General features: G+C 42.8%; 1 protein-coding gene across 1 annotated transcript; it reads right to left on the bottom strand.

The window, feature by feature from the left end:
• Positions 1 to 11593: 11593 nt before the first annotated feature.
• Positions 11594 to 14761, bottom strand: LOC127291845 (PTI1-like tyrosine-protein kinase 1). The gene is made up of 3 exons (XM_051321165.2): positions 14608 to 14761; positions 13884 to 13970; positions 11594 to 12038 (listed from the first exon to the last, which is right to left on the bottom strand). Exons 1-3 carry the CDS (start codon positions 14731 to 14733, stop codon positions 11889 to 11891), a joined length of 363 nt encoding a protein of 120 aa, XP_051177125.1. The 5' UTR covers positions 14734 to 14761; the 3' UTR covers positions 11594 to 11888.
• Positions 14762 to 26269: the final 11508 nt, after the last annotated feature.

Below are 26269 nucleotides of genomic sequence, written 5' to 3'. Positions count from 1 at the left end.
CATGCTCTCCGTTCCTAGTAGAGGCTCTGGCCAAGTTGATACTTGTAACTCCAAGAGGGGGTATTTATGCTCGATAGTGCGTTCATGCCTCCATTGAATCTGGGACAGTGTAGAAAGTTCTAAGGTTATGGATGTGCTGTTGCCACTAGGGATAAAACAACAATGCTTTGTCTAAGGATATTTGTATTGTTTACATTACGCACAGTACTTAATGCAATTGTTTGTTGTTTGTAACTTAATACTGGAAGGGGTGTGGATGCTAACCCGAAGGTGGATTTTTTAGGCATAGATGCATGCTGGATAGGCGGTCTATGTTCTTTATCGTAATGCCCTAAGTAAATCTCATATTAGTCATCATGATATGTATGTTCATTGCTATGCTCTCTCTATTTGTCAATTGCCCAACTGTAATTTGTTCACCCAACATGCTATTTATCTTATTGGAGAGACATCACTAGTGAACTGTGGACCCCGGTCCATTCTTTTATATCTGAAATACAATCTACTGCAATCATTGTTCTCTGCTGTTCTTTGCAAACAAACATCATTCTCCACATCATACGTTTAATCCTTTGTTTACAGCAAGCCGGTGAGATTGACAACCTCACTGTTAAGTTGGGGCAAAGTATTTTGATTGTGTTGTGCAGGTTCCACGTTGGCGCCAGAATCCCTGGTGTTGCGCCGCACTACACTCCTTCACCAACAACCTTCACGTGGCCTTCATCTCCTACTGGTTCGATAACCTTGGTTTCTTTCTGAGGGAAAACTTACTACTGTGCGCATCACACCTTCCTCTTGGGGTTCCCAACGGACGTGTGCATCACACGCCATCAAAACACAACACCAGTATTAAATTTGAAATAAACTAACTAAACTAAATTTGAATTAGGTGGGCTCTGGCGGGAAAATGACTTGGGCCAGAGAGGGAAAAGAAAATGGGCCGGCCCAACTGCGCGTCTCGCACGCGTGGGCTGCCTGACAGCGGGACACACCTGTCAGCGACTATGCAAACCCGAAACGGTATGATCTAACGTGGGCTGCAGGATTAGAGCAGGATCTGACGGCTGAGGGTCATCGTCGTCTCTGACGAGATCGAGTGGTACTGGCGGCGAGGCTAGGGGTTCGGCGGCTCACTGGAGCTCCGGCGATCGTCGGAGTTGATGCAGGGCGAGGTTGTCGATGACGGCGGAGCTCCTGGTACTGGCGGCGTCTCCTGGGGTGGCTCCTAGCTCCGGCTCCTTCTGCGGCGGCTCCGCAGTACTCCGGCGATGAATTGGAGCTATGTGGATCAAATTGGTGCGTGGCTGTGCTGGAGGAGGATCAGTGATGAGAGGCGAGGAGGATGGTGTGCAGAATTGGAGCGGGGGAGTGCTCTATTTATAGCGGGCGAGGTGTGCTGCGGGGGTTCACGGTGGCATCCATGGCGACGACGTTCGGGGCTGCGAAGGGGCAAGGTGAGGACGGCGTGGGGTTGCTGGCATCATGGCGATCCTTGAGTGCTTGCTGGCGCAGAGAAAAGTGGACGGGATGGCTCGGGAAGCTTCGACGTCTGCCACTGGTCCAGCGGAAGTCGTCGACGAGGACGACGGCGACATGGCACGGGGGCGAGAGAGAGCATGTCTGGCGGCTAGCTGGTGTCTTGGCGATGCTACCGGCGAGCGCTGATGGCGAGGCGAGGACGGAGGCGACGGGGCGAGGTGGTGTACCGGCGCGTCCATGGACGTGATCATGCGCGCTCTGGCGCGTCTGGGCGTCCTGGGCGCGTATGGTGCTTGGCAGTGCTGGCCTCTCCTTGGCCAAGGGATGGCATGGTCATGATCAGGAGAGAGTGGAGAGTCTCTAGGACATGGCTGAGGCGAGAGGAGAGGGCAGAGATGATGAGTGGCAAGGGGAGTGGCATGGTGCACGGCATGGCCACGGTTTTGTCAATTCCTTGCTTTGATCATTGCCTCCAAGTGCATGGTTTGGTCCAGGGGGTGTAGAAGTACAGTAATGATCACAAATCATCTCTGTTTTAGGCGAAAATCCAATGGATATAAGCATGCATGATCAAACCAGATTCATGCCTGCCAGGTGTTCGATGAAATGGCCGCATGAGATTTGCATTTGAATTTTGTCAAACTTTTGCTTGGGTGTGAGTCAAATAATGTTTGGCACACAGTGGTGGTGTTGGTTTGCAAAATGGACAAGTTTTGGTGAAATCCAAATTTGGTATGATCTTGTTTCTGTTTCAAAGTTCCAACTTTGCTTGCTCAAAATAAGAATCTGGAAATGAACCAGCAAGGTTGGTCCGTACCATTTGGTTCACCTTTATGTGTTCTTGGATGAGGAGAAAAGAGTTGGGAGAGTTTAGTTTAGGAATTGCTTGATACAAGGGCTCAAAGTGGGTATCATGTTAACAATGGCAGATTTGACCATTATCACATGTAACTTGTTTTTGAATTTTCTTTTGATTTGTTTTGTGTTTCTTGGATTCAAAATATTAATATGAGTTTATTAATGTTTCCAAACCATTCCCATAAAATAAAATGGCTTAGTTGAAGATTGGCAAAATGGCTATTTGCTCTCATATGCCTTTTTCTTTTATTTTACGTTTCTTTTGTTTTGTTTTTTTACTTCAACAAGCAAGGTTTAGGGTTTAGGAGCCTTACCAAACACCTTACACAACAATCATGGCAAAAACCTAACACATATTCATGCACCCTATGTACAAAGCAAAATTTAATTTAAGTATTTGTTGGCTCCAAAATTTGGTAAAGAGAGATTGATAATCTTCATTGATTTGAAAAGTTGGGATGTTACAATATATCCGTTAAATGACCGGTTAACTGCGGATCAGAGGCTAACTGAAACGAGAAGGCCCTTCTTGGTGCGTTAACTGGTCCAGCCGATTAATCTGTATGACAAGCCGATTTATTAGGAATATGCAATTAACTGGTACTAGTTTTGGGGCTAAATTGGCTCACAAGGCCGTGCGGCCCGTGCCTCTCTCTCCAATTCCCACCCCTCCAGCTAGTTAGGGTTTGGGATTTGGGAGCTCCCCCGCGACTACTCCTCACTCTCACACTCGATCCCGTCGATCGTCGGCAAGGACCACGTCGCCGCCAGCTAGAGAATCCAACCAGCGCCGGCATCTCCGCATCTAGGACCTTCTCTTCTGAAAGGACACGGATGCCTCCTAGAGGGGGGTGAATAGGCGGTTTAAAACTTTTACGAATATTGCTTAACAAATGCGGAATAAAACTAACATTTAATTTGTCAAGCACAAAACCTATATAACTAGGGTTCACCTATGTGCACCAACAACTTATGCTAAGCAATTCAACCAACTATGTGATAGCAAGATATATATAACTTCAAGCACGAAGGCTATCACAAACTAAAGTGCATAAGTAAAGAGCTCGGGTATAGGAATAACCGAAGTGACGTGGAGACAACGATATATCCCGAAGTTCACACTCTTGCGAGTGCTACTCTCCGTTGGAGCGGTGTGGAGGACAAGTCACTCCAAATGCTCGAAGGCCACCGTATTATCCTCGAGAATTCCCACCAAAAGGGATGTCCTCGATCCACTATAGAACCTTAGGGTGTTCACCGAACCCTCACAAAGCTTGGGGCTATCTCCACAACTTAATTGGAGGCTCCCAATGAATTGCCACAAAGGCCTTGCCCTTGAAGAATCTCCACAACTTAATTGGAGTCCCCAAGAACACCACAAAGACCACTAAGTCGTCTAGGGTCCAAAGACCCAAGAGGAACAAGCTCCGGGAACAAGCTCCCGAAGTGAATATCTCACGAACTTTCACCTCCACGTATCACCGCGGAGAAGTCAAACCGATGCACCAAATGCAATGGCAAGAATACCACAAAGATGCCCAAAACCTTCACTCTCAAATTCCAACAAAGCTACTAAAGCTATTGGGGAATATGAGAGGAAGAACCAAATAAGAAGAGGAACACCAAATTTCTCTCCAAGATCTAGATCTAGTAATTCCCTCACAAAGAGGGGGATTTGATTTGTGCAAATGTAGATCTAGATCTCCTCTCTCTTTTCCTCAAATATGTGCAAGAATCACGGAGGTATTGAGGGAGGGGAAGCTCTCTTGAGTTCAACAATGGTGGAGAGCTTATTGGGGAAGAAGAAGTACCAAGAGAGAGAGAGGGAAAAAATCTTAAATAGGGGCAACTCCTTTTCTGCCCGTTGGAGATGGCTGAGCGGTAGTACCGGCCAGGTTGGGCCGGTACTACCGGCCGGTATCGATGGTGCAGGCGAGTCGGAGGCGGCCACATGGCCAATGCGTGAGAGTAGGTGCGGGCCGGGAGGGGGAGGCCGGAGCCTCCGGCCGTGGTACCGGCCGTGGTACCGCCGAACCTCCCCATAGCCCTGGAACATCTCTGTGGCACTTAGCCTTTTACCGGTACCACGGGCGGTACCATGCCTGGAGGCTCCGGCCTGGGCAAGGAAGCGGTACCGCCGGTGCCTCCGGCCGCTGGCCCCTCCTCTTTCCTTCTTGCTTTCTTCCTTTCTTTTAGCTAAAAAGCAAAACAAGAAGTGCAATATCTAGAGATAGGAAAAACCAAATGCAACGAAACCAATTTCGTTGGAAAGAGGACGACAAGAGCTACACCCACAAAACTAGTGGGGGATGATTTTCTATAATTTTTAGAGTGAACCCTCTAAACCCGGAGAATCGAGAAAAACTCCAAGATCGAAAACGCAACAAATGTTATATGCGAAATCCGTTTTCGATGAACTATAGCTTGTCATGGAAATAACCACAAGCTCTTATACACCACATGGATAAGATTCAAATAACAACCAAGATATATGATGCAAGGATGCAAAGGTTTGACCGCACTCCGAATAATACGATCGAGTTACTTACTCAAAAGCCCCTTGATATGCGACACTTAGCCTATAAACAGGTCTCCCAACTAAACCATGAGACCGGTAAGAAATAAACCCTATCAAGAGCAAACCTTAACCTTGCGCATTCCACTTGAGCTCAATGATGACGATCTTGGCCACGAGATGGAACGCCTTTCTTGATTGTGCTTGCTTGATGAAGTCTTGCGGATTGCTTCCCCATAATCCACTATGGGAGAGCTTCTTCTCGGTGCATCTTCACATATCCATGAACACATATGAATGGTAAACTTCAAGCATGTGAGCTCTTCGAGTTGACTCATCTTGAACTTGCCTCATTTCTTCATATTGCAACCTTGACGCCAACTTATGGTTCAAGCATTGCCTATGGACAACTCCTACACATATAACTTAATGCAAACATTAGTCCATAGGGATTGTCATTAATTACCAAAACCACACATGGGGGCTCTATGCACTTTCACCTTCGACCCTTGTTCTCCCTTCTTTCTGACCGCGCCCCTGCCTGATATGCCGCATGGCCGTCTGCTTGAGCTGCTGCCTGTGCCACCCACCAGATCTCCTTTCATGGTTTCTCCGGCAAGCAAGATATGACCTTCCTCCTCCTCTGATGCTCCTAAGCTGCTTGTTGTGGCTGATGTTGTACCGATTAATGGACGATCGATAAGTTCAGTTAATTGGCCGATTCGCCGATTAATCGCTTCTCGGAGGCCGATCGAGCAGTTTCCAGTTAACGATATCCTGAACATTGATTGGAAGTATGGAAACAAGTTTCTCGAAACCACCAACATGGGTTTCAAAAGTGAAAACGGTTCGTAATTTGAACTTGCGTGTGAGAGGGATACCAGTTGATGTGAGGACTGATTTCTTGTCCTTGTGGGCTGTGGGTACACTCTTTGGCAAGACAAAGGAGGTAGACATGGTACACACTAGGAAGAATAAGGAGTTGAGGTTGCAGATTGGTTGCTTAGATCATACTCTTATACCGGAGACAACAGACGTTTTCATCCAAAGGGATTTTTTAAAACTTACTTTTGATGTCGAACCAGTAATAGTGACTCAGGTTGGTAATGATGGGATTGATGGTAATAGAGATAATAATGGTGGAGGAGATGATAATGGATCTAATGGTGATAATAGGGATGGTGCAAATGATATGGATATTGAGAAGGCTCTGAACAATGAGTATCAAAACAATGGCAATACCCAGAAGGGCACCGTGCAACATGTGAATAATGGAAAGGGTGCTGTTGGTCATCAAGTTCAACATCAATTTGAGTCTCCAATAGTGTTTGGTTCTCTTAATAGTGATTTCTTGAGCAAAGGTATGGAAGATGCTAAAAAATATCTTACCATCTTATATTCTGTAACATTATTCTTATTTATATTTGAATTCTGGTGAAAATTCCAAGTCTCTTGATACATATTCGTTATTGCATGGTCATGCAGAAAAGACAACGATGGCGCTCTTTATACCGGGATCAGTGAAAATCCCATCGATATCGGCTCCGGGATCGGTGCGGCCTGCGGCTACAGATTGTTCTCCATTGCCACTGGGCAGCCAGAGGCCAGCTAGCGCAACGACGGTGTCCGCAGAGCCCTCACCTGGCGTGGCGTCGACCCCGGCGCGGTCGCCTCGGTCCCCTGCCGTCCCTAGTTGTCGGCGTTGTCGGCCCCTGCTGCATCGCCTTTGGGCGGCATGGCGCCAGATGTTGGGCCGGGGTGGCCTCTGAAAGCCCCAGCGGCACGACCATGGAGCACACGCCTGTCTCTCCCCCACTGTCGTCTGTGGCGCTGATGGTGGTGGGCCCCGGCAGAGATGGTGGCCAATCAAGGACCGATGCGCTGGTCCGGGCCCGTGCTGTTGTTTCTTTTGAATCATCTGCGGCAAACGAGTCTGTGATCACCTCTATTTCTTTAAAGAAAAATACAGGTATAAACGTCGTTTTTGATACGGAAAATTCTCCGTCACTAGCTGTGGTAACGAGACAATTTTCAGGAACTCCAATGGCTAATGTAAAAGGCTTTGAAGGAGAGGCAAAGAGGACTCCATCTGCGCATGATGTGGCTGTTTTTGTGGTATAGCAAGCCCATCATTGTCTAATGTATGAGTGAGTGATAGGATTCGTGCACAACCAAATGCTGATGGCCATGCAGAATGTGAACCTCAAGCTGGACTATGCTTTCCCAGGTAATGGAAAATCTAAACCATCCCTTTAATCGATGCGATGATGATATTATTTTTAAGGCTAATCGCTTTGGCATATCTTTGGGTAAAAATAAAAGGAAGTCTCAAGAGCTGTAAAAACTATTAAAGATGTGGATTTCAATCGAACTTTAGTCATTTTAAAGAAAAACGTTGAGGATCAAATCGGTAAGAAAGAGGGTCATAATAGTTTGCTAACCTCTAAAATTTCAAATCTTAGTGGAGAATTGATAATCGAAGAGGCGCAAGAGTTAATGGAACATGATGACTTGTTAATGCCTCTAATTAAACTCATGTAGTCTTGAAAGAAGAAGGATTTTGATTTGTCAGGTGTTCGTAGAAGTGCTAGGTTCAAAAACAAAAAAAACTATGGTTAAAATGAGTTCAATGAAAGATTTATTTTGGAATTCTGATGGTTTCGATGATGCTGCAAAGCATCTGTTTGTTAAAGAAAAAATAAGGGAGGAGAAATTAGATTTCATCGCCTTACTGGAGAAGGAGAAGGGCAGATCTAATTTTTCAACACCCTTTCTTAAAAAGTTGGCAAATGGGTTAGACTTTTCATGGTTCTACCTTCCACCTCATGGGAAGTCTGGAGGTATCCATGTTGGAATAAATAATTCATCACTCCAAGTTGGTATAGTAGAAACTGGGGATTTTTGTGTCAAACATACATGTTAGATGTAAACATAATGGGTATGAGTGGGTATTGGTGCCAGTGTATGGCGCTGCTCAAGATTCTCATAAAGCAGAATTCCTAGCTAAACTAGCCAGGATGGGTGGCTCGGGATCCATCCCTTCTCTAATCGGGGGATTTTAATATTTTGAGAAGAAAAGAAGATAAGAATAATGATGATTTTAAGCCACCATCCCTTCGTTTTTCATGCCATTATTGAGAGTCTAAACCCGCCAAAGATTTCTCTCTCAGGTAGGCAATTCACTTGGGCTAATCGGAGGGAGAATCCAACTTATGAGAAACTTGACCGAGTTCTAGCGATAGTTAATTGGGAACAAAAATTTCCATTAGTTACTGTTAGAGCTCTGACAAGGACTGATTCCGACCACGCTCCTCTGTTAATTGATTCGGGTAATCATGCTCATATTGGCAATAAAGCTCACTTTTCTTTTGAAATATCATGGTTGAAACATGAGAATTTTTACGAGATAGTGAAAGCTGAATGGGAGACAGAGACTCGTGGGGATTCTCCTATAGCTAGATGGCAGAACACAATTCATCATGTTCGGCGTTTCCTTAAAGGTTGGGCAAAATGTTTAAGTGGTCAATACAAGAAAGAGAAAGAAAAATTGTTACCTGTAATAGATGAATTGGACTTGAAAGCTGATTCAACTCCTCTAGATGACGATGAGAGAGCAAATTAAGAAAGGCAAATGATAATATAACAAAACTTCATAGAGATGAGGAGTTAAAATGGGCATAGAGAAAGCCTATGATAAGGTAAATGGCCTTTTCTTCAACAAGCCATGCGCATGAAAGGTTTTGACCCCAAATGGTGCAAACTAATAAAACAATTTGTTAGAGGAGGAAGTGTAGGGATCAAGATCAATGATGACATTGGTCACTACTTTCAAACCAGGAAAGGTCTTCGACACGGTGATCCTCTATCACCTATATTGTTCAACATTGTTGCAGATATGCTGGCCATCTTAATAGCAAGGGCAAAGGAGGATGGATAGATTGGAAGTCTAATCCCTCATCTCATTGAGGGAAGAAATTCTATCTTGCAATATGTCGATGACACAATACTTTTCATGGAGCACGATTTTGAAAAAGCTGTAAATATGAAACTAATATTGTGGGTTTTTGAAGAATTGTCAGGGTTAAAAATCAATTTTCACAAAAGCGAGATTTTCTGTTTTGGTAAAGCTAAGGACGAAGAGGAGCAGTATAAACAACTGTTTGGTTGTGAATCTGGTTCTTTACCCTTCAGGTATTTGGGTATACCAATCCATTCTAGAATGCTAAAAGACTCTGAATGGAATCCAGTTGAAAGTCGATTCGAAAGAAAACTTGGATGTTGGGATGGAAAGATGTTATCATGTGAGGATCGCCTTTTATTGATTAACTCTGTTCTTACTAGTTTATCTATGTTTATGTTATCATTCTTTGACATACCTAAAGAGGTAAGGAAGAGATTAGATTTTTTCAGATCACGTTTCATTTGGCAATGTGAGGAAAATAAACGAAAATATCGGTTAACTAGGTGGAACTTGATTTGCCTTCTTAGCAAATGGTTATATAAGATCCTTTCCGAAGAAGGTTTATGGCAACAACTTTTAAGAAACAAATATCTATCGCAAAAGACTTTGGCTGAAGTCAAAAGTAAGCCAACTGATTCACCCTTCTGGAAGGGACTAATGAAAGTTAAAGGGGAATTTTTTAGCAGAGGAAAATTTGAAGTTGGATTAGGGGAATGAGTTCGATTTTGGGAAGATATATGGCTAGACCAGCAAACTCTTGCATCCCAATATCCACAACTATATGCCAACGGCTAATGGAGATAAGTTTAAATGAAGATCAAGATAAGTTTGTTTGGAGCCTAAGGCTGGTGCCAACGCGGGCGAGTGGCGGGGCGATAGCGCCCGGCGCGGGGCGGGAGGCGGGCGGGAGGCGGGCGGGACGAGAGGGAGGGGCGACGGCGGGGGCGCCGGGCGGTAGCGCCCGCCGCCGCCCGGCTACCGCCCGCGTTGGCGGCGTGAGCGAGGCGGGAGGGAGGCGAGAGGCGGGCGGCAGGCGTTGGCGACGCGGGCGAGAGTGGGGGCGATAGGAGGTAGGAGACGACCTGGTCGGTTTTTATTTTTATTTTATTTTCTTTCCTTCTTTTATTCTTTAAATCTCAGTTTTTATTTTATTTTCTTTTCTTCTTTTATTTTCTTTCCTTTTTTTACTCTTTCAGTTCAAAATACAAACACAAGTACACAATTGTCATATAGGCTATTTAGAAAAACAAGAAACATAATTTGTATTTTTATTAATTATTATGTAATCGGTAACATTTTTAGTTGAATAAAATAATTTTCTTGCATTATTTTGAATGTCTACAAAAATTCGAGTGAAATAACTTAATGTGAAAAAGAAATGATGATGTGGAGGAGAGAGAAGTGAGAGATGGCACTATAGCCCGTGCATTGGCACCGTGGGGTGAGAGTGGGGTGAGAGTGGGGTGAGAATGAGGGAAAAAGCTGACGTGGCGGGTGAGAGTGAGGTGAGGCATTGGCACCAGCCTAACATCATCAGGGAAATTCACCGTCAAGTCGATGTATCGTGATATGTTAAATGGACATACAAAATATCTTCGTAAATATCTTTAGAAATTAAAAATCCCACTTAAAATTAAAATTTTCATGTGGTTCCTTTCAACTCGTGATAATCTAGCAAAAAGGAATTGAAACGGGAATACAAAATGTTGTTTCTGTAGCAGCGAGGAATCAGTAGAACATTTATTTATTTCATGCCCTTTTGCTAGACTTGTTTAGCGAGTAGTTTTTGCTGCATATAATATTTCACCTCCATCCAATATCACAAACATGTTTGAGAATTGGCTTAATGGAACTGATAAAGTTAGGATTCGCATAGGTGTTTCGGGTTTTTTTTTGTCAATATGGAATTACAGGAATGATATTGTTTTTGACAAAAATGATTCTACTAATTTTTTGCAGGTTATCTACACTATGATCCATTGGATCCAGCTTTCGCGCTTCTTGCCCCGGAGGACCAGTGGGAGTGCATGGTTTTTGGATGTAATCTCATTCGATGGTTGTCCAGGATATTTTCTACCAGACTAATTGGTGGCTTATTAAGAGATTAGAAGATTCTTAGATTGCTTAGCAGGTTTCTTATTTTTCGGTGGTTGATATTTGTATCAACCCTCGTTGATCCATAAATTGTAAACTTTGAATATTCATATTTTAATAAAAGGCTATGTACATCAACGATGCAGAGACCGGGGCTACCCCATTTCGAAAAAAAAAAACTTGGCACTTTCTTTAGGCAAGTAACGGCTCATGGAGTATATCAAGAAGGGAAAGTGCTAAATCCTGAGGTGGGAGCGCAGAGGTCAGCAGATACAGGAGCATTATCGATTTCTCTGCTCAAGAAATGGCAAGCTTGACCTTTCGATCATCTCTACAAGAATGTGCTCCATGCTCCACCTGCCAGATCCAACAGGGATTGTCTAACGCCCTGCGAGAAACATCCCACGGACAAGATGCTGAATTGGTTCGATGCACATGTGCTGATTCAGATGTGATTCTTGCTCTTGATTTCTATTTTCCAGATTTTTAATCAAAGTTGTTCTCAGCGGCAAGGGATGTTTAGAGACGTTCCGTCAGGCTTTCAGATCTCTCAACATGGCATCTGACTAATCTGAGATAGAGTAGCACCAGAGGCCATTTAAGCTCAACCCCTCAACAGTGTTAAGATTTCAGATATGCAGCAACGGCAATAGCACCACACCACACCATTGTTTAAGATTTCTACAGAATCAGATGGAGCACTGAATGACAGTTTTCAGAGCATGTTGCACTGCGATGTCAAAGTTTCCAACACCTCTGGTCTGGTGTGCACTTGCGAAAAAAAAAGGAACAAACAACCTTGAACCTACAACAGACCAATGTACAGCGCCTCAAGCAGCAAAAAACCTAGGGTAGTAACCGACTGGCAGGGGAACTCATGTACCGAGAATCCTGCAAAATAAATTTCCAGACCACTCCCAATTACACCCGATATGCTATCGCGAGCTAGTCCGCGCCGAGAGGTTCCCATGGTCTAACGCCTCAGGCCTCGGTCACCGGGGCCACGGGCTCTGAGGCTGCTGGCGTCGCTGCTCTTTGTGTTAGCAGAGGAGTGAGTGCCTTGACGACGATGCTCATGTTGGGCCTGAACTCCGCCTCGTATTGCACGCACAGAGCCGCCACCGCGGCAAGCTGCAGGTAAGAGAATGCAAGGAGTAAAGATCAGTGACACCATTGTTGGTCATCAAGTAACTATCAGACGGTCTAAAATATCATACACGCAGAGTTTTTTTTTTCGCGAAAACGCAAAAGCCTTGGGTTTCGATGCATTGATAGATAAAGAAGAGTTTATGTACAAGTCCGAGGACGGACACAACACGCCGTACAACTCGACCCAAGAAAAAGAGAAACTAATCTAGGGGAGCAACTGGCGCACACCCCGGGCTCCCGCGTCCGCCCAATGCCGCGCCTCGGCCACGATGTCGTTGAACAAGGATGACACCGAAGGCCGCATGTTGTCAAAGACCACCGCGTTCCGGTGTTTCCAAATCCACCATGCCGTAAGCATGATCACCGACGAAGTGCCTTTGCGTAGCTGGCGAGGGGTAGTCCGCACCACCAGCGACCACCACTCCGCGAAGTCACCCTCAGCCGTGGGAGGACCTGAGGTGGATCGGATCCACGACAGAACCTCATACCAAATCGTCCTGGAGAAGGAACATCCTGTGAGCAGGTGGCTCATGGTCTCGACAGATTGGTCGCAGAGCGGGCATCTCGGCGCATGCGGAAGGCCGCGCCGTGCCAGTCTCTCCCCCGTCCAGCATCTGTCAAGGCATGCCAACCAGATGAAGAACTTCACCCTCGGCGGCGCCCAGGATTTCCAGTTAAGCTTCCATGAACCTGAGATGATCGCCCCCTGGAAGAGGGTGTCGTAGCAGGAACCGGCCGAATACTGTTCATCCGTCGTCCACCGCCAAACCAGCCTGTCCGGATCCGCTCCAAGCTGGGTGTCCCTGAGCCGGCCCCATAGCTGAACGTATTGCCACAGTGCTAGGGCGCTCGGTGCACCAGCTATGTCGGGGATCCAGGATCGTCCAGCCAACGCCTCCCGGACCGTGCGTGTCTTCCGCCGACGCTTCGATACTAGAGCGTATACCTCCGGCGCCATCTCTCTGATGGACCTGCCATCCAACCACTTGTCCTCCCAGAAGAGGGCGGATTCACCGTTGCCGACCACCATGGAGGTGGAGGCCGCAAAGACATCCAGCTCCGTCTTCGAGAAATGCATGTCCAACCCGCGCCAAGGTCGCAGGGGGTCCGTACGCATCCTCCAAATCCATCTCACCCTGAGGCTGATGGCAGTACGCGCAAGGTCTGGGATGCCCAAGCCTCCCAGTCGCAGCGGCCTACACACCCGCGCCCAGTTGACGTGGCAGTGTCCCCCATTGGCATCCGTCCTACCAGCCCAAAGAAATCCACGCAAGATCTTATTCACCTGCTTTAGTGCTTTTTTGTGGAGGCCTAGCACCATCAGCTGATGCAGAGGGATCGCTGCGAGGACTGATCGGATCAGCGCCAAACGCCCCGCCCTAGGCATCATCGATGCCCGCCAGGTGGGCAGTTTGTCAGCCAAACGATCTACCAGGGGCTGGAACGCAGCAGCCGTCAGCCTCGTGATAGAAAGTGGGATGCCAAGGTATTTCACCGGGAACGGCACAAGCTGACACTCCATGAGTTCAGCTGCGCCAACAGCCTCAGCATCCGAACAAGCGATTTGGGATACGGAACATTTAGCGAAGTTGGTACACAGCCCTGATGCGTGCCCAAAGAGCTCCAGGATACCGCGGACAGCCCGCAGTTCCGTCTCATCAGGGTGGCAGAATATCACCACATCGTCCGCATAAAGTGACACCGACGTCACTAAGTCCCGCCGCGCTAAGCGTCTCAGCACCCCCAGCTCAATCACCTTGGCCAACATCCTGTTGAGCGAGTTCATCATCAAAACAAACAGCGCTGGCGACAAGGGGAGATATATACCTTAGCAACTCCCTTCGGAGGGTATTCTCCCTTCAACCTAGGATATATGCACTGTTTGACCTTATCTTCACTCAATCTTGGAGTGGCCTGAAGAGAAATTGGCACTACCAGATTAGTGATGGGAGTTTACTTTGGTTCAGATTTTGCGACCAGACAGGTCCTGGGAATAGATCAGTACCAGCAGCGTTCTCTCAAAAGCAAAATCAATTGCCAGTTGAAACTGGCCAAAGTTTGAGCCAACAAAGGAATCCAAAATTCTTAACAGAAAATGTGTGGATGGTTTAGAACCCAATTTTCTGCTAGGTTAGGTTAGAACCCAATTCTTAACAGAAAATGTGTGGATGGTCTTCACACACTAACTGGTTTAAGTACTAAAGCAGAACTTGACCTGTTATTGTTCAAGTCCACTGCTCATTTTAATGGGAGTAAATTCAAAACCAAAATGACCTATAACTAAGCAACGTTCAGAAAACATATCAGTGTGCAAATTCGGGCATCCAGTCAGCTAGTTCTTGTCAGGGTTTCCAATTCTGAACTTGCAACAAGATGCTTGCTTCAGCTACATATAATTAAACCTCTCGTTTCCCAGTATTTTCTTCATAATTTTACAGTTTCATTTTTACCAATTGATACATATAATAATAGACAAGAGGAAAATCACTACAGTGACAGAGAAATAAGCAGCCGCAGTAAATAGTATGCCAATAAGAAACATAACACATACCCAAGTGACTAAACTTTGCTGCCCCCGAGGCATTGTATGATCCACAGGTTTCCTTCCAGTCAGAAGTTCAAGAAGGACCACGCCAAAGCTGTAGACATCAGTTTTCTGTGTCAGCTGGCCAGTCATAGCATATCTGCGACAAGTAGGAGCGTCAAAGTTAGAGAGGAAATGCATGAAAAGCAGGACTACAGATATCTCCAGAACTCATGCCAAAAATGCATGTAAGCTTTTTGTTACGAGGCTCGTCTGGCTAGATAAAGATACACTGGCTGCCAGAGAAGTTGTTAATCTTACTAGAATATCAACTTAGACCAGTCTTTAATTACTTCACAACTAGTTTACATATATAAGCATCATGAACAGATGAACCAACACAGTCCAGGCAAAACACAAGATTGCAGTTTCCAAAGGCAGAAAACAATATCAACCATGGGGAGATAAAAACAAACTAACTTAGTGTTTGAACCCTATCAGTAAACAGATTTTTCTTTGCGGGCATGAAGCAAAGTTAACACATCTATCAATTGGTACATTTGGGAGTGACTAAGAAGGATCCATGCTTACTTATTCGTTTTCAGGTGTTAAACTTGTCTAAATCTTGGTCAAACCTAGGATTTGACAGAGATTCGAATGGGCGGAAAATTAAAAAAAAATCAGAAAAATGAAAAACCAAAGCACATAGTGTTCTTATGTCATATAGTAAGCATTAAAGTTGATAAACAAGGTCTAGACATATTCAAACCATACAAATCATGTATCTACCCCTAACCCTAAACTCTGTCTTATGAAGTCAAGCATGAAGAGAAGTGGTTTTGGGTTTCAAACATGGTAATTTCAAAAACCTCCCAAAAACTTCATTTTAGAGTGACTAAGAAGGATACAAGCTTCCATTTCATTTTCATGTTTTAAACTTGTTTAAATCTTGGTCAAACCTAGGATTTGACCAAAAGATTCAAATGGGCATAAAATTTCAGAAAAAAATCAAAAGAATGAAAAAACAAAGGACATAGCATTCTTATGTCATATATATAGTAAGCATTCAAGTTGATAAATAATGTCTAGACATATTCAAACCAGAAAATCATGTATATATCTACCCCTACCCCTAAACTCTATCTTATGAAGTCAAGCATGCATGAAGAGAAGTGGTTTTTGGTTTCAAACATGGAAATTTCAAAAACCCTCCCAAGTGTTACAATTTGGAGTGACTTAAGAAGGATATATGCTTAATTTTTCATACTCATGTTTTAAACTTGTTTAAATCATTGTCAAACCTAGGATTTGACCAAGATTCAAATGGGAATAAAAATTCATAAAAAATCAAAAGAATGAAAAACCAAAGCACATAGCATTCTTATGTCGATCATATAGTAAAGCATTAAAGTTGTTAAACAAGGTCTAGACATATTCAAACCAGAAAAAAATCATGTATATATCTACCCTAACCCTAAACTCTGTCTTATGAAGTCAATCATGAAGAGAAGTGGTTTTGGGTTTCAAATTAAACATGGAAATTTCAAAAACCTCTTAAAAAATTCATTTTAGAGTGACTAAGAAGGATGCAGGCTTCCCTTCTCATTTTCATGTCTTAAACTTGTTTAAATCTTGGTCAAACCTAGGATTTGACCTAGATTCAAATGGGCATAACAATAAAAAAACAAAAAAAAAGAAAAACCAAGGTCTTCTTATGTCATATAGTAAGCATTCAATTAAGATGATAAAAAAGGTCTAGACATATTCAAACAAGAAAAATCATGTATCTACCCCCTAACCCTAAACTCCGTTTCACGAAGTCAAGCATGAAGATATGTGGTTTTTGGTTTCGAACATGGAAATTTCAAAAACACTCCCAAGAGCTTCATTTTGAAGAAGCATACATGCTTACTTTTTCATATTCATGTTTTAAACTAATTCAAATCTTGGTGAAACCTAGGATTTGACCAAGATTCAAATGGGCATACAAATTTCAGAAAAAATTAAAAAAAAAAGAAAAACCAAGGCACATAGTCTTCTTATGTCATATAGTAAGCATTCAATTAAGTTGATAAACAAGGTCTAGACATATTCAAACCAGGAAAATCATGTATCTACCCCATACCCCTAGCTAAACTCTGTCTTATGAAGCCAAGCATGCATGAAGAGAAGTCGTTTTTGGTTTCAAACATGGAAATTTCAAAAACCTCCCAAAAGCTTCATTTTGGAGTGACTAAGAAGGATATATGCTTAATTTTTCATATTCATGTTTTAAACTTGTTTAAATCATGGTCAAACCTAGGATTTAACCAAGATACAAATAGGCATTAAAAATAAAATAAATCAAAAACCCAGGCACATAGTCTTCTTATGTCATATAGTAAGCATTCTCAATTAAGTTGATTTTAGAGTGACTAAGAAGGATGCAGACTTCCCTTTTCATTTTCATGTTTTAAACTTGTTTAAATCTTGGTCAAACCTAGGCTTTGACCAAAAGATTCAAATGGGCATAAAATTTCACAAAAAAATCAAAAGAATGAAAAAACAAAGGACATAACATTCTTATGTCATATATATAGTAAGCATTCAAGTTGATAAACAAGGTCTAGACATATTCAAACCAGAAAATCATGTATATATCTACCCCTAACCCTAAACTCTGTCTTATGAAGTCAAGCATGCATGAAGAGAAGTGGTTTTTGGTTTCAAACATGGAAATTTCAAGAACCCTCCCAAGATTTACATTTTGGAGTGACTAAGAAGGATAGATGCTTAATTTTTATATTCATGATTTAAATTTGTTTAAACCATGGTCAAACCTAGGATTTGACCAAGATTCAAATGGGCATAAGAATTTTAAAAAAATCAAAAAATGAAAAACCAAGGCACATAGTCTTCTTATGTCATATAATAAGCATAAAACTAAGTTGATAAACAAGGTCTAGACATATTCAAACCAGGAAAATCATGTATCTACCCCTAACCCTAAACTCTGTCTTATGAAGTCAATCATGAAGAGAAGTGGTTTTGGGTTTCAAACATGGAAATTTCAAGAACCTCCCAAAAGCTTCATTTTAGAGTGTGACTAAGAAGGATCCAGGCTTACCTTTTCATTTTCATGTTCTAAACTTGTTTAAATCCTGGTCAAACCTAGGATTTCACAAAGATTCAAATATATGGGTATAAAATTCAAAAAAAAATAGAAAAATAAAAAACCAAAGCACATAACATTCTTATGTCATATAGTAAGCATTAAAGTTGATAAACAAGGTCTAGACATATTCAAACCAGAAAAAATCATGTATATATCTACCCCTAACCCTAAACTCTGTCTTATGAAGTCAAGCATGCACATGAAGAGAAGTGGTTTTTGGTTTCAAACATGGAAATTTTAAAAACCCCCCCAAGAGCTACATTTTGGAGTGACTAAGAAGGATAGATGCTTAATTTTTCATATTCATGATTTAAACTGGTCAAACCTAGGATTTTACCAAGAGTCAAATAGGCATAAAAATTCAAAATAAATCAAAATGAATGAAAACAAGGCACATAGTCTTTTTATGTCATATAGTAAGCATTCAATTAAGTTGATTTTAGAGTGACTAAGAAGGATGGAGGTTTCCCTTTTCATTTTCATGTTTTAAACTTGTTTAAATCTTGGTAAAACCTAGGATTTGACCAAAAGATTCAAATGGGCATAAAATTTCAGAAAAAAATAAAAAGAATGAAAAAACAAAGAACATGGCATTCTTATGTCAAATATATAGTAAGAGCATTCAAGTTGATAAACAAGGTCTAGACATATTCAAACCAGAAAATCATGTATATATCTACCCCTAACCCTAAACTATGTCTTATGAAGTCAAGCATGCATGAAGAGAAGTGGTTTTTGGTTTCAAACATGGAAATTTCAAAAACCCTCCCAAGAGATTCATTTTGGAGTGAATAAGAAGGATATATGCTTAATTTTTCATATTCACGTTTTAAACTTCTTTAAATCATGGTCAAACCTAGGATTTGACCAAGATTCAAATGGGCATAAAATTAAAAAAAAACAATAAAATGAAAAATCAATGCACATAGTCTTCTTATGTCATATAGTAAGCATTCAATTAAGTTGATAAACAAGGTCTAGACATATTCAAACCAGAAAAATCATGTATCTACCCCCTAACCCTGAACATTGTCTTATGAAGTCAAGCATGAAAAGAAGTGAGCCTAGCTCACTTGGTTAGGGAAGTGGATCTACAACCCAGCCACCCAGGTTCAAATCCTCAGGGATGCGAATTTGGGTTCTTATTATTTAAAAAAAAAATCACTTTGGGGGTTTCCCCTACCGTATTCCTTTCAAAAAAAAAGTCAAGCATGAAGAGAAGTGGTTTTTGGTTTCAAGCATGGAAATTTCAAAAACCCTCCCAAGAGCTACATTTTGGAGTGACTAAGAAGTATAGATGCTTAATTTTTCATATTCATGTTTTAAACTTGTTTAAATCATGGTAGAACCTAGGATTTAACCAAGATTCAAATGGACATAAAAATTCAAAATAAATCAAAATACATGAAAAACCAAGGCACATAGTCTTCTTAATTATGTCATATAGTAAGCATTCAATTAAGTTGATAAACAAGGTCTAGACATATTCAAACAAGAAAAATCATGTATCTACCCCCTAACCATATACTCTGTCTTATGAAGTCAAGCATGAAGAGAAGTGGTTTTTGGTTTCAAACATGGAAATTTCAAAAACCCTCCCAAGAGCTTCATTTTGAAGTGACTAAGAAGCATACATGCTTACTTTTTCATATTCATGTTTTAAACTTATTCAAATCTTGGTGAAACCTAGGATTTGACCAAGATTCAAATGGGCATACAAATTTTAGAAAAAATTAAAAAAATGAAAAAACAAGGCACATAGTCTTCTTATGTCATATAGTAAGCATTCAATTAAGTTGATAAACAAGGTCTAGACATATTCAAACCAGGAAAATCATGTATCTACCCCATACCCCTAGCTAAACTCTGTCTTATGAAGTCAAGCATGCATGAAGAGAAGTCGTTTTTGGTTTCAAATATGGAAATTTCAAAAACCTCCCAAAAGCTTCATTTTGGAGTGACTAAGAAGGATCCATAGGAAACTATGTACTAATACAATATAATAATCACCCGAGTTATTAGAGCAACAAGTCTGTCACTTACGTGTGGTTCCCATGCGTGAGGTCCCACACTTCAGTGAGCACAAGTCACGTACGCTAGGTAGGCAAACTCCCAGCCATCTTCTTTGTCAAGAGAGAGGCATCAACACACACACTCTCTCTCTCCATCTCTCCAATTATCCACCTCCGTTGGCTACCGGTTTTGGCAGGTCGTTTCTAGCTCAGCTCGTAGGCCATGGTGTGCTGGCTCTGTAGCCATGGCGATTTGGTCGCGCCAAGTGGTTCGTCCCCGGCTGCGACGAGGATCAATCCGGACGGTGGCTGTTAAGGACCCGATCGCATTTCTTGCTTTCAGCCTGGGGTCTACCATGTAAATCTTAGGGATTTAGACGCAATTCCTATTTATTTTGTGTCCTGCTGTAAACTGCGCTCTGATGCGTATTGGAAATCTGGGTCCTTCAGGATCGTTCGGTTGTCCCTCTAAAAAAATCTCTCTCATTCTCGGCCTCGCTCGCTCGCACCCCCCTGCGCACTGACAACCCTGCACAACAATCAGCATCACCCGAAAAAATCTAGACACCATAAATAAGTGGGGCCCCGTGACTGCTCTCCCTTCATCTCCTCCCGTGTGATCCCTCTTCCTCCGACTCCCGACCTTGCGGAAAAGAAAAATGAAATGGAAGAGTTTCACTGGACGGGCAAACACATGTGCTGCCTAGTAATAATAATAATAACGTAAAAAAATCGACCTACGAATATTCGCGCATTTCAGAAGTTGAGTGCCCAGCTTAGAATAAGTATTGCTTTGGTACTATTTAGAAATATCAACATATCTAGTTAGAATAGACATTTGCAATTTTATTTCTTTTATTTCAAAATTGTAGTGTAGATAGTCGATATACTTGTATCTCTCCATGAACAAGTACATGATTTCTCTTCTAAGAATAGTGTATGCAATCATATGTCCCTTTCTCTCACTCTTTCTAAAAGAGTTCTCTTGTTGATGTCAATCTAAAGAATCATTTTTCAGGTAGGAGGAATTTAAACGCTTGAAAATGGTTCATGCCGGCGTCTTAGCTCCTAAAAAAATATACACCAATTGATTTGATGAATTGATGATTTACTCTAGTCTGCTTCTAGACCATGCAGCTAGCGAGCATTCATACGTACTGGATGGAGCCCCCAACTTTTGACTTCCCATGTCGGAAAAGGCCTGTTTAATAATGTGGAGCAGTGAGGTACCCCGAAGTATCTAGAGGGTTCCAGTGTTTCAGGCTTTCAACATCGCCAGTCCAAGGGGAAGCATGGGTGACGAATCCGTGCATTCACAGCCGTTAGATCTGAAGAGTCCTTGTATGATGAGCGGTAGTGTCAACACCCGGATTTTTAAGTCCAGATGCCTGTCATGCCATACATCGCAATCCCAGGAATATTGTTGTTGCGAGACATAACAGTTGAATATCATAAGTCATCATTCATTACATACCATAGTCGTCTTACAAATAGAGATCACACGATCCCATATTACACACAGAGTCGATCTAGGGATCAACATTCACCAAGTTCATAGTTTCATAGCGGAAGCGTAACGTAGAAGGGACTCTCTAGTCCACAGGCCAACGTCTGACGTCAGAAGGCTCCCTAGTTGTCGTGGGCGTCCTGCGGGTCGTCTTCTTCAAACTGCTGTTCTGCTTCAGAATCTGGCCATTTGAATAGCCAGGGACACAGCCGTGAGTACTTTAAAGTACTCGCAAACTAATGCTAAGGTAAGTGCTAACGATTCTAGTAAGGGGGTGCTAAGCTCTAGTTTATTTTGCCTAAAGCAAATTTTGTTTCCCAAACCTTTTTGTGAACAACTCTTTATGCACTAACTACTCAAATGGGAACATTAGTGTCATTCACAACTCTGTTGTGTTTCCAAGTCAAAGTCTCCGTTCATGTTCAAAAATCATAAGTCACCCTTCACCATTCATAGTTTTCGAAAAGTTCTGATGACGGAACAGTATGGCCTTTCCAACTGTCCATAACCGAGGACGCGGCTATTCGAATAGGTTTAACTCTGCAGAGGTTGTACACTTGTGCCACAACAATTGCAATAGCTCGTCAGGGGTAACTGGCCCTGATTTATCGTACGCAGTACGCGAACTACCAATCATAACCTTTCATTTACACATCCTAGTATAGGCACCTCTCCCCATGAGCTTGGCCTCCCAGTGAAGACAGACAGTCAGCCTGGGAACTGCACAGGGCTTGGGCCGGACATTCACCTCATCGCGCATCATATCGTATCATTTCTTTTGTGGTAGAGGCAGCTTTCGGCATAACCCCGATGACGCTTGTTCAGAGGGAACCCATACTAGGACACACAAACTTCCAGTTAAGCCCTACCCAGATTCAGGTATTGTGGGGGTACGGTAAAATTGGAATGGTATCGCATCCGAACCCAACCATCAGTGTTTTTGTAAAATTCACCAAGTCATTCCCCGGTCATACTCACCTTCAAAAGAAATCATTCAATGGAATGCATCTTCATTCCAAGGTTTCAAAACTCCTTCAAAATCTCTCAATAGAATGACTCGTCATTCCAAGGTTTTCGAAATCATTTCAGTTCCCAGTTTCCCACATGGAGTAGCCACTTTCAAATCAGCACTAGCATCTATGCAAGAGGGATGCTAAGTATTTGGTTCGTTTCTAGGCTAAGTTTGATACTCTTGTACTAGTCCAATACTAGCCAAGTGAATCATGAATCAAAAAGTACGTTGATAACACAAAGGTAAAAAGAGTTTGTAAGTACAAACTGGAAATTAAGATCATAAGCCTAAAGTAAAATAGGGGAAGGCTTGGCTCATAGAGAGCTTAGCAAGTTGCAAGAGTATTATCCTGCAACCAAAATGGTTTGCCTCAAGCTAGCTTGCATTGGTGGTAGCTTGCTAACTCTACTACTTTAACCACCAACTTGTACTTTGACCAAAGTTAACTATAAAGGTAACCCATCTAGAAAACAAGTAAGAATTTGTAAAAATCAAAACTTAGGATGGGTTCATATAAAAAAAAAGGTAAGAAACATGGTGCCTTGCCCCAAGGGGCGTGCACCTTGCAAGAATATTAGTTTGCAAACTAAATATCTTAGCTTGCAAACAATATCACCTTGCAAAGGTAATTTCTATCAGTGCTAGCTTGCCTTGGTTGAAGTGAGGGTCCAAGTTCTTTTCTCCTTCCTTGTTGTAGAAGTCCTCCTCTTCCTGATGGTCTCCGGGACTAGCGTCTAAAATACGGATACGGGGTACACAATCATCATACCAAACTTACATACTAACTAATCTCATACAAGCTTCACACAACTTAACTCGTATCACACACTACTATTAAGTGGGGGATGTGTTCCTCTTATTCAAGAAGAAATAATTTCCTCTCATACTTTATTAAGATTTAATTTCTCTTATGAACACAATATGACCCAGGTTGACTAAGGTCAACCTCTTCATACTCCTCATTTGAGAAAAATGATTTAAATGAGGTTTCATACCTCATACAATTTTAATTCTAACAGGGTAGTGATTTAATGTCACCAAATACTCAACATGAGATTGTATAGACCATGGTCCATAACTCATGTTGAAATACTTGAGACCAAGATTTAAATGAGAGGACAACCTCTCATAAGATTTAACACATAGTTGTAACTAGGTTAACAACTACCATTGAGGGGATTTCACATCCTCAACAATTCATTGGTTATTCTAACAATACTTGTACTCACACCAATACTACCCTTAGAGTGCATTGGTTGTGTGGCTTGAGGAAAATAATTTCCTCTCCTTACATGTAAGTGATAGTTTCCATCTAGTGTTTGAGAAATACCTTTCTCTTACTGAAAACTTCTTAAGATTTAATTTCTCTTACAATCATGCATGAAATCAGGGTGACCTAAGTCAACCATTCATCACCATAACTCGAGAAAAAGATTTAAATGAGGTAAAATACCTCATACCAATTAATAACACTACCTATGATTTAAATCTCTAAGTAATTCCTATAAGTGAGTTTGGGCCAGGGGTCCAAACATCACCTGAATTCATTTGAGACAAGATTTAAATGAAGTACAAAACTTCATATGAATTACTGAATAGTTTTTGGACAAACTCAACTATTTAAACTAGCCATATTGCACACTACTTAAACTAGGGCATGATCATGCAAAGTGACCACACCATTTTCTTGCAGAAACAATTAGTGTAAGTCAAATGTGAGCTAAAGGAGTTGGAATTTACTTAAAAACATTTGTGGTTGATTTTTAAGAATTAATCCAAGGCAGAAAAGTCCCTGACTTGTTATTTTTGTCAGATTAATTCTACAAAGAGATTGACCATGAGGCCAGTGGCATTGGGTAGATATTTTCCTAAGCTTTCCAACGGTATAAAATTCACTAGATTTGGTTTAGCCAATTTGAAATGGTTGAATTTCAAAGTGGAGGCAGTATTACAATTATTTGAAAAATTTTAACACCAATTTGAACTAGCTGGGCTGGCGGGAAAGCAGAATGGGCTGAAAGATTTAAACATGGCCCAAGCCAGCCCGGTAACGTTTCGGGCCAGCTGACAAAGGGGCCCGCGCGTCAGTGACGGTGGCTTACCGAATCGGTACGCGCGAGTGGTGGCCGTGCGATCAGATCAAGATCCAACGGCGGGGGATCGTCGTCGTCGTCGACGAGAGGGCGACGCTGGCACGGCGGAGGCAGGGGTCGGAGCGGTCGTCGGAGCTCCGGCGGTCGACGGCGAGGTGCGCAGCGACGTTGTCGAAGACGGCGATCCTCCTGGTGGCAGTGGCGTCTCCGGGGAGGGCTCCAATCGGCGGCGGCGTCTGCGTCGGCTTGCGGGTCTCCGGCGTGCAATTGGAGGGCTCCGGTGAGTAATTGAGGGAGAGAGATGGTCGAGGAGGATCAGAAGAGAGAGGGAAGCAAGTTTGGTGTGGAGATGGAGGCGGGATCGTCCTCCTTTTATAGCGACGCGAGGTGGGGGACGGTCTGGTGACGACGCATTGCGTCCGTGCTTGCGGCGGCGTTCACGGGATCGTGTCGACGTCTCCGGCGGCGGTGGTCCAGGGCCGTGGTCGCGAGCGTGTCTGGTGGATTCGCGGTGCGGCGCTGATGCTCAGGGAGAAGAGAGGGGGCCAGGGATGGAGCGGGGCGGCGAGTCGATGGTTGGCCGCGGTGCGCGCGTCGGCAGACATGCGATGGCATGGCCATGCCGCTCCTGTCGCACCAGTGCGTCGTGGGCGCGTGCTGGCCTGGGCTCTGTGGTCCACCTTTCGACTAATGGCGCGCATGGGCTTGCTCAGGGGACCAAGGGGAGGCAGTAGGGCAAGGTGGTCTGTGCTAGAGTGAAGAGAAGAGAGGGGGAGCAAGAGAGTATGTCCATGGCCGGCATGGCCATGTGTAGCTAGCTCCTCTAGGGTTTTTGTGTGCTGTAGTGTGAGAGGGGACAAGGGAACAGAATGGTGTAGGTTGGGGTAGATTATGGGTAGTGTAGGACACTATTTCAAATAGTGTGTGTGGTTCCCTATTTATGTTTCTTCAAAATTTGCCCAAATTTGAATTGGCTCAAAAGGTTGACAATTTTGAAAAGGGTGTAATTGGTTTGGTTCTAAATGACCAGAGGCAAAGAAAGGTGGTGGTGGAATTTAGAAAATCGAAATATAGCAAATTCCCTAAGTGGGAGATTGTTCCACTTAATTAAAAGTGCCAACTTTGGATGAGCCTAGCAATTGATCAAAAAGGATTTTGGCAGGGTGGTCTTTACAAAAGTTGCTCACCTTGATGTCCTCTTGGATGACAGGCAAAGAGTTGGGAAGGTTTAGTTTGAAAAACTTGAAATGGAGAGGCTCAAAGTAGGGACCCGAATAATTATGGCAGATTTGACCATTATTGCATGTGATCCCCAATTGAGTTTGAAATTGATTTGAATTGGGTTTCTTGGATTCCAAAAGTTGTAATAGATGTTTAGCATCATTATACAACTAATGGTGAAGGCCAAAATGGGCTAGGGTCAAAATTTAGAAAAATGGCATAAGCCCTATGTGAGGTTTTGTGAATTTCTAACTATTTAAACTTTTATTTTTCTTGGCCTTGCTTTGACAAGGGTGAGGTTTATTTGGTGTTAGATGAAGTTGGATGAAAGGTTCCAACCATTTTGAGGCAAGGTTGGTGCCTAGATCAAGAGTTGATAAATTGGCCCTATGTGTATGTGAGGAAAATGGAAATATCCCACTATTGGGTTTCTCTCCATTTGATTGGACTTGACTTGACTCCAATGTCATTCTTATTAGTTTAGAAGCAATTTCAAACCATTGAAACCATTCCAAGAGGTCTAGCTCAAAGATTTGTAAAATTGGCCAAAACACATAGGAGATGACAAGTCAATTTTTTTTTTCTTATTCTGGTAAGGTGCTCCCCTTGCTTTACTTGAGCAAGGTGGAGGGTCAAGTTAGGGTTAGATTGGGTTCAGAGATGGTTTCACACCATTTGAGAAAAGTAGAA

The sequence above is a fragment of the Lolium perenne genome, chromosome 4 (genome assembly GCF_019359855.2).
Source record: "Lolium perenne isolate Kyuss_39 chromosome 4, Kyuss_2.0, whole genome shotgun sequence".
NCBI lineage: Eukaryota > Viridiplantae > Streptophyta > Magnoliopsida > Poales > Poaceae > Lolium > Lolium perenne.
This window is presented reverse-complemented; position numbering and strand designations above follow the sequence as displayed.